This window comes from Poecilia latipinna, unplaced genomic scaffold, assembly GCF_001443285.1.
Source record: "Poecilia latipinna isolate Pla-1442-1.1 unplaced genomic scaffold, P_latipinna-1.0 Scaffold3502, whole genome shotgun sequence".
NCBI classification, from domain to species: domain Eukaryota; kingdom Metazoa; phylum Chordata; class Actinopteri; order Cyprinodontiformes; family Poeciliidae; genus Poecilia; species Poecilia latipinna.
The window spans coordinates 1-9,161 of NW_015116118.1; the positions used below are offsets into that span (position 1 = coordinate 1).

At 39.1% G+C, this 9,161-nt stretch overlaps 1 protein-coding gene across 1 annotated transcript in view; it reads right to left on the bottom strand.

Moving 5' to 3' along the window:
• Positions 1–1,143: 1,143 nt before the first annotated feature.
• LOC106941115 (semaphorin-4E-like) overlaps positions 1,144–9,161 on the bottom strand; it is a 19,357-nt gene continuing 11,339 nt past the window's right edge. The window contains exons 2-11 of the mRNA XM_015024055.1: positions 8,568–8,667; positions 8,148–8,293; positions 7,502–7,564; positions 7,323–7,418; positions 6,530–6,629; positions 5,472–5,582; positions 5,231–5,379; positions 4,505–4,680; positions 1,471–1,621; positions 1,144–1,389 (exon numbers count right to left, since the gene is read on the bottom strand). Coding sequence (XP_014879541.1) covers positions 1,159–1,389; positions 1,471–1,621; positions 4,505–4,680; positions 5,231–5,379; positions 5,472–5,582; positions 6,530–6,629; positions 7,323–7,418; positions 7,502–7,564; positions 8,148–8,293; positions 8,568–8,664 — 1,320 coding nt within the window. The 5' untranslated portion in view covers positions 8,665–8,667 and the 3' untranslated portion in view covers positions 1,144–1,158. The remainder of the gene's footprint in view (positions 1,390–1,470; positions 1,622–4,504; positions 4,681–5,230; positions 5,380–5,471; positions 5,583–6,529; positions 6,630–7,322; positions 7,419–7,501; positions 7,565–8,147; positions 8,294–8,567; positions 8,668–9,161) is intronic.

The following is a 9,161-nucleotide window of genomic DNA, read 5'->3' on the forward strand; positions in this document are numbered from 1 at the left end:
CCCACCTGTTGTCCTTGTCTCTCGTCGGATCCTTGTCATTGTTGTCTATTGTCTACGTAGGTCACACGCTGTCTTGCTCTCCGGTTGTACTGCTAAGTCCTGGATTGTGTTTTGCTCGTATGTTAGTTCCGTTAATCTGTTGCTACCGGCATTTTAGCTCTGCGCTAGTTTGTCTGCCGTGTTGCCTGTACCTGGACTACTCTGAGCAATATCTTAATTAAAACCATCTCATTCATCTACATCCTGGGTCCACCTGCGTTCTTCCTCACCACCTCACCACTCATTATGATAGTTTGTCTCCAAGAAACATGATTTCTTTCACACCAAACGCACATTTATTTTTATTGAGCTTCAGTTCATTTTTTCATATGCGCTCCATGACGTGTCTCAATCTGTCATTGTGTTCTTGAGCTGTTGATCCCCAAATGATGATGTCATTAATAGCCCTTTTTGCACTGCAGGGTCCGGCCTTGCCCAGCCCGGCTCAAATATTGCTTTGTGCATTCAATGTCCAACCTAGTTTGCCTTGCATTCAATTGAACTTTTATTCTGAATTTGCCATGCTCAAGTTGCAACATCAACTCTCTTTGTTCCTCAGATCTCACATTGAGCGTTAAAGTAATAGGATTAAGTGCACTTGGTTCAAAAGTTGATCATTGCAAAACTTTTTTGAACAAATTTGTAAGTGAAATAGCCTTCAAGTTCTCTTTCTAACAGAGACCGTCAATCTCTAAATCGCAGTCCTTACCTTTTTTTTTCAAATAATTACTCTTTAGTGCAATTAGATAAGAATGGAAAAAACTTAGGATGCCTCAGAACAATTAAAAGTAAAGGACAGATCCCTCTATTTAAAGAGTGGATATTGTAGATAATAGAATATCTAGGTTGGGAATTTAATATTTAATTGGGAACTATTGCAGTTAAAAATTAATGCATAACATGATGAAAAGATGACATTGAAAAATTAACCACTTTTTCTCAATGACTAGCTAAATTAACCAATATAATGTATAATGTAACAAATGGAACCCCAAAGATTTCTGTTATATTCACAGAATGAAACTGAATATAACAGTTTTGCATTTACCAATACAGCCATTGTCCAGGCTGATCCTGCCAACAACACCAAGATATATGAAGTCATCATATATGATCCAGTTACTTACTGTTGCTAATAAGCATGATGATGTGCTGCTGTCCATCCAGAGAGGTTACTTTGTCAACAACGATTCTGGAGAACTGGGCTGCAGACCAGACCAGCAGGGGCCTCCCAGTGATCGGGGTCACCGCTCCCTCCATCAGAGGGTGGTTCTTCGCAAACAGAAGGACATTTTCTGGGATGTTGAAAGAGGTCTTCACACCGTTGGCTCGCATTTCATCATTAATACACTGATAATACACATCAGAGATCATGTGAGGTGGATCATTTTCATTACTTCTATTTCATATCAGTTTAGGTTTGGTGCTTACTGAACGAGGGTAGGCGAAGTTCTCTTTTCCCATGTACTTCACCCAACCTCCAGGAATTATCTCATCCAGAAGGTTCCCCCTGAAAACTTGCTGGATGTCTGACACCTTATAGGCACAGACAGCAGACTGACTGCAGGTACTAGATGGCTCCCTGTGAATTGAGGTCTTGTTAATTCCAGTTCAGAAACAATTTTTTGTAATATGGGGGAATGTCACGTACTGGAAAAGGTTCTCAAATAAAATGCAAAATCTACATTTTTTAAAACTGGTGATGGGAAAGTGATAGTGGAGGACGATTTCCTGAGCTTCATTGTTACAAAAATGAGAACTTTGTCTCAGGATGAAATTGTTTTATTAGCCTCAAACAAGTTCTCCTCTGAGTGGATTGAGGAGTCAAAGCGCCAATTGTTTGAATTATGCCCAACGTAGATTAATTGCATCAAACACAAAGGCCCTCAAAAGGATGTTAACATTGTTAACAGGATTGCCTCAGGGTGCTTAAGTGTGGTGAAAACATTCCAAGATTTGTTTTGCATTATCTGGATGTACTTCCACCAGTTGGTTTTGGGAACATGGATGCCTCTGCCCTACTCAGTAGGGTGGAGCAGGTGAGCCTGGAGGTGTCTTGCTTAAGGACGATCTTGGAAACTCAGGCCTCTGTGAATGAGAACCTGGAAGCAGTAGCGACAACTTTGGATCGCTGAATGACTGCAGTCGAGAAGTGTGACTCGCCTGGTCAAGCGCACTGGACCAGTGTAGTATGAGCGTATTATGAGGAAGCATCACAGGCACTAAGGACATCTGCTCACCTCTCGCAAGTCCAGCTGTTGGAGGACCTGCCGAAATCCCGCCCTGGACCAAAGTGGTAAAGAAAAGGATAGGAAAGCCTCAGAAAGATCAAAACAAAGCTGTAAACCCCAGGAGCCAGAAGATGGCAATAACTGGCACCAGCACGGATATCATCCTGGTGGTCAAAACTAGGGTGATGAGTGTTTTTGTGTCATGATTTGCACCTAATCTTGACACTGACACCATACGCTCTTATCTGGCTGATAAACTGGGGAAGCCGGTGACATGTCGCAAAATCGATTCCACTCAGAAAAGGTTCCACTCGTTTCATGTGTGTTCAAGAGACTTTGCTACTGAAGCAAGACTTGAAAGAATTTCTTGCTTAAAGACTTCTATGATGTGGGTGAATCTACCACTGATGAGTGATGGAATAGTTTATGGTAGAATACCTGCTGGTGTTGCTATCTTATGGCATAAAAGTATGATCAGCTGGTTAAGTTGGTCAGATTAAACATTGACTGGGCCATTGGAATTGAGTTTAGTGATGGTGATCAGAAGGTCATAATTCTCAATATATACACATCTTATGAATTTCACAGGAATGAAGATGAATATCTTCATGAAGGTTATCTTATGTCTGTTATCCAGGAAAATGCTACCATTTGTTTTTTAATTGTGGGCGACATGAATGCAGATATTTCTAATAAAAGTTCAATATTTGTGAATAATTTGATGCAGTTCTGCCTTGATAATAGTTCTATCTAGTAAGGTGTTTCTACTTGAGGACAGCTTCACATATGTTAGTGAAGCATAGGGTACAACCTCATGGCTAGATTGCTGTATTAGTACAGCCTCATGGCTAGATTGCTGTATTAGTACAGCTGCTGTTCAGTCTGCTTGCAGACTGAACAGCAGGTAGATTAGATCAATCTTGTGTTAGATCAATCTAGTGTTGGAAAACTAGATTGATCTAATTTGACTGAGAAGGACCTGGATTTATATTTAGCTCACTCTGACACTTTGCTGAGTAACACTGAGCTGCCATAGGATGCTGTACCATGTTGTGATATTAACTGTAAAGACCCACTACATGTTGTGCAACTTGTATGAAAGTATTGTGAAGTCTCTTCATGTCTCCAGTAGGGGATTGTGTAAGACAAAGCTGCACAAAGCAAAACCAGGATGGAATGAGCAGCAGCTTCATGCTAAGGCCAGGTGGGCCTTTAAGGCTGGGGTTAACAGAAGATGATCTTTGGGTATAAGAAATGGGCAAATCGAAATTTTAAATATGCCCTATGTTTTATTAAAAGAAATTAGAATACAATTAGGTCTCATTTGCTTGCAAGAAAAATGCAAAACAACTCCACACATGATTTCTGGAAGGAAATAAAGAATATTAATAATTATAAAACAGTTCTGCCAACTAATAATGGCATAAATGGACCAGAGGAAATTATTCACATGTGGCAGAAGCATTATTAACTATTTAATAGTAGTACTGTTTGCTTATGGCAAACAGTACTACTCACGATGAAGATGTGAAAGTTTTATTTCAAGAAATTTATAATGCAGTCATGATCCTAAAGAACAATAAGGCCTGTGGTGTAGATGAGATGTCTGCAGAGCACTTCAAATGTTCAAGCAGAAAACTCTTTGCTTTCTCTGTGTTTTACTGGGTTTTTAATCAATGGCAGATAATAAGGTTGCTGCTGCCAAAGGAGATTCCTCTGCAGGTGCACATTCAGGGGTTATTCTTAGTTTTTCCACACAACTTCATATGATTTAAATAATGACTGTTTTTCTGAACATGTTTTATAAGAAACTAATAGAAACAATATAATTTTTATCACTGAGTATGTACACTCTTTGTACTTTCATATATGTCTTTTAGTTTTAGTAATGGCAGCAGAGGAAATGAAGGAAGCCGTTTGGTCCTGGTTGACCATGCCACTAGGAAGCAGTTGTTTCTACTGAGAGTCCAGACTCTCTCTAGTAGCATTATGCCCAGGTATTTCAGCTTTATAGGTTTAATTTTCTTTCAAATATTTCAGATGTACTCTACAGAAAAATCGTTGATTAGGCAAATTTTCTACAAATACCTCAGAATCAACGGGGGTCTTTTACTCTAACTTTGTGGCAACTGAACAATCGGAATGAATTTATTTTAATCGCTGTACAGTCACAAAGCTACTACATATGACGAGGTTAAAAAATCCTGAACTCCGCACCTTGGAACATAACTTACGGGCTAGAGGCGAATGTTGCATAGAAGAGGCTCTCTGTCGCATTATTTTTATCTTTGAGAAGAAAGACGTCCTGCACCAGAGAAAGTGAACCTGTGTCTCCAAACGGGCAGTCCAGACGGGCTTTCAGGAAAGAAGTCCACTTTTTCTCTGAAATTGTGAAGCCTCCCAAGTCGCTCTGAATCACAACAAATGTCACACGTTAAAGCTGCAGTATGTAATTTTTATAAAAATGTTTTTACAGATAATCTGTATCTTGAATGAGCTGCTGCATCCTTTCTTTTAAGGATGGAGCTTAAAAAAATCCAAACTCCTCCAATTCTGCCAATGCTCCCATTGCTAACTCAAAACAACTACTCGGAGCCAGGAAGAGGGTCTTAGCGCTTTCAGTCACCCCTCTGTGTGGCACTGCAAAGCCCACCCTCTCTCCTTGCTCTCTGATGTGCTGCAGCTAGCAGTGCTGCAGCTGAGCTAGTTAGCCCATGTGCTAGTTAGCATGGAGATAGATAATGAGCATGTGAATGAGGATGATTGGCAACGCTAAGACCTTCCTCTAGGCTCCAATTGGTTGTTTTGGGTCTGGATGGTTCAGGAAAGGTTAATTTCTTCAGATAACAATAGTAGCACAGGAAAGAGGTGGAGCAGATCCATCTTTTCACAGCTTATCCTTCTCATACATACTGTCACGACATGACAATTTTAAGAAATATGTAAAAAAAAAAACTTACTTTACACACTCGTGCAATTCTCGACAAACGCAGGTTGCTGCGTCGTTCCTCCACAGCAGTCTCAGTGAAGAACACGAACAAATTGTCATCGTCTTTGTTCTTTGAACTTTTTCTGATTTCAGCAACATTTATGGAAATCATGATGGGGTCTGAGTTCATAACATTTAAAATTATGGGGTTATGTTATACAGGATAGAATTTGAAGTAAAAGAACTTTAACAGGGTCGAGCAGTTAGCTTACCGTTGAACCAAGATGCTTTGTCTTCAGTAGAGAGATAATTGCGTCCGGTTTTCAGGAAAATATTTCTTTTCCCCATGAAGTCTACAGAAACAGCCGAATATAATGTGTTTTCTGTTGTGAGCAGAGGAAAAAGTTTTACAATTTCTGAAACTGATCATTACAAAAACATTCCTTCAGCGTGGGTGGGATTAACTGAAACAATGAACCTGCAGCTGTTTAGTACCAGAGAAAAAACTGATAACAGTGACAGGTGAGAATCTGCCTTTGTCTTGAACTGGATGTGGTGAGGAAGTCCTCTGTTTGTCAAAGCCAGGTTGAGACAGAGCTTCAAAATGTGAGCAAGAGAGGAAAGGAATTAAACTCAAATAGGATTTTTAGCAGCTGATTAAAAAGTTTAAAACCTAAAAAGTCAGGGGGCATTCAAAGGACAGCAGGGGGCGCTGGCAGAAAAATTTATGATTCCTTTGGGAGGCGTTTGATCGATGGTAAACTTTACATCTCATATGCACATCTGTTGAGACTTTGAGCTACTTCCTAAAACTGAAAATATGACTGAAAAATGTTTTCCAATTTATTGCTGTTTTTACCTAATTATCTCTTACTTTCTGTTTAACTTTACAAACAACATCCCATAGTTTATCACAAGGTTGATAAACTTGTGGTGATCTAATTAACAGCCTTACAATTTTAAGTTTAAAAGTTGCTTTGAGTATCTGATCAACTCCATTTATTGTCTCTTGCTCCCGTTTCCTCTGTTTTTCATCTGGTTACAATCCTGCAGTTCATAGTCCAAATAGTGTTAACTTTCTAAAGCATCAAGAAGAGAGCGAGATCTCAGAGAAATAGGAGAAGTGCAAGTTCACTGGTTGATGTTTTATGCAGGTCAGAACAAATGTATGACTATGAAGATGTGGGAGAACAACTAAATATTTCATATGATGAAGATTCTCGATGCACACCTACTGTTTGGACAAGAACTTAAATAATGAATCCAGGTAAGGAAACATTAAGATCCAGAGCTAAACACTGAGAGACATGAGAGAAAGTGTTGCACCAACCATTCATCATTGTGGCAAACTCTTCATGGGGATTAAAGGGAGCTCTCCCCCTGCCATCCTGAGTTGTGGTTTCCATGGTGACATTTCCTCCTTTGAATAACTGAAGAAACATTAAATAATTTATAATTATTTAGAAATGATGCTACTTATTATTCCATGCATCTGCTTTAATTCTGATGGTTGAATCAGAAAACAAGTACAACACTTTAATATCTCTGTACCTTTAATGCCATTATTTTATTACAATAAACAAAACTCTGCCAACACAATAAAAACCCAGCGCATCACCTAAGCTGATGTTTCTGGAGTTGTAACTCCAGCCTTAAGTCTTGCGTATATGTAAACAAGCACTGTATATTTTTGTAATTGATTAAGAAAAATGTGTGTCCACATGACATGATGCAGCATCATAGAAAAGGGTGTAGTAAGTATGCCTGGGCAATTGGCCAATTAGGTGTCGCTATGTAGTAGTGGTATGGTAAAACTGGAATCCCAGTGCTGCTTCATGATTTAAAATGACATTGCGCCACTTGGATATGTGTTGGGTTCCCCTCGCATGTGTGTATATATATCCCGCTCAAACGCATATGAGGTATAGAGCAAGACATTGGAGCAAAGGTTTCTATTTGGTGCAATGACCAAACGGAAGCTGGCATTCTGAAATGTGGAACATGGTTTCAAAAATCATTGTTTCTGGTTTCCCAAGAGACTAAATTTGTGTGGATCCACTGCCTAAGTGACAAAACACTTTTGCCTTTGTGTCGATGGGGCCTTAGTTATGAGAGGAACGTACCAGGTGTGTGCAGAGAGGTTTGAATGCACGGGTTCCACACGTAAAGATTCTGCCATCATTCAGAGTGTGCAGCGTTGTGATGTAGTTTTCACAGTCCTGTTAGAAGAACAGCTATTTCTCCAAACAGAACATTTTAAGTTCATTCACATATTTCCTCATGTGAATGTGCTGCAATGTACCTCAATGCTCTTGCCTTTAACTATACACTCAGATTTTTCTCCAGAGCTCACCATCCATTCAGTCTGAAACCAAACAGACCACGAGGTTAATTTGTTTGCTCTATTCAGTTGTGAAGTCTAATTTTTTAAGTCATGTTTGAAATATATACAACATTTTTAAAACAACTGAAGTACATAATTACTTAATTGTGCTATAAAATGGTACTATGTGGCTGGAAAGCACATAAACCCGCCCCCTTAAAAGTGTTGACATTACAGTGCATTTAGCTTTATGGATAGCAGTGAATGAGTAACTCCAAAATCCCTGAAGCTGTTATGGAGATATCAATTTTGACCCTATAAGTTCTCCTATGAACAAACTATATAAATATCAAGAAATAGTCAACATTTCATTTTCTATTAGGAATCTAAACTTTTTTTCTCTAATTATTAAGTATGATGGAGATATTCACAGTTAATTGATGTGCTAACTGGCACTAAGATGTTTGTTATTGTATCACTTGCATAATTTTTAAGTGTTTGCATGATTTTTTTCTGTTATAACAGGATTAATAACTCATTTTACCAACAGCACCCTACAGTATCCCTAAGTATTGTGTGTACTGTCCAGGTTCACCACCCCATTCCACCCAGACCCAGTTCCTACCTCGCTGGTCTTCTCAGTGATGTCATCCAAACTGAGCGTGATGACCTTTCCTCTGGCTCCGATGAAGAGCAGACCGATGTCTTCTCTCACCAGCATGGAGCTCAAACCGTCAAAGTCAGGCTCCTTAAACAGCTTCAGGTTAACATCTGAGGGAAAGAATCCAACCGGCATCCTCAGGTTACTTTTGAAATCAGAGCATTTTCATATTTACCTTAGTGTGATGTAACTGTATGCCATTCTTAATGTTTTTGACATTGACACTTGTGGACTCTGTTTATTAATTAGGAAACTTCTGAGTTCAGTTTAGTCCCTATATTTCACTTTGAGATTAGAATGAAAGAAGTAGAAAATATCTCAGTCGACAGACTGAATACTTCTGCACTGGTCTGGGCATTTCAGTGCTGCTGCAGAGATGCTCACCTGAGAAGGAAACGCTCCGACGGGGTTTCAGGCTTTGGGCTGATCCTTCACTCATAATGATCAGGACATAAAGGAGCGCTACCTGGCTCTTCATCATAACCTCAGACAGGAAGGAAAGAAAAAACACATTTCTATAGCAGTTGTTATGGAAACAGCAGTTTATTTCCTGGTTAATAATTACATGTCACAGATTCTGTCAGCTGTAGCTTCAGAGAAACATAATCATAAATTATGAGTTTCCATTAAATCAGGTCAAGTTTATTTGTGTAGCACATTTCATCAACAAGGGAGTTCAAATACCTTTCCATCATAAAAACATCAATTATGAAAAAAACAAACATTACATTTTGTTAAATGTCATTAAGCTCATCAAGCAAATGTATATGCACATAAAATATCAATGGTCAATGTTCCAAGTATGATTCAAAAGCAGCTCTAACAAGGTGGGATTGTAGCCTTTACTTAAAGGAACTCAGTGTTTCAGCTGTTTTGCAGTTTTCTGGAAGTTTGTTCCAGATTTATGTTGCATAGAAGCTGAATGCTCCTTTCCCATGTTTGGTTCTGGTTCTGGATGCAGAGCAGAACCAGAACCAA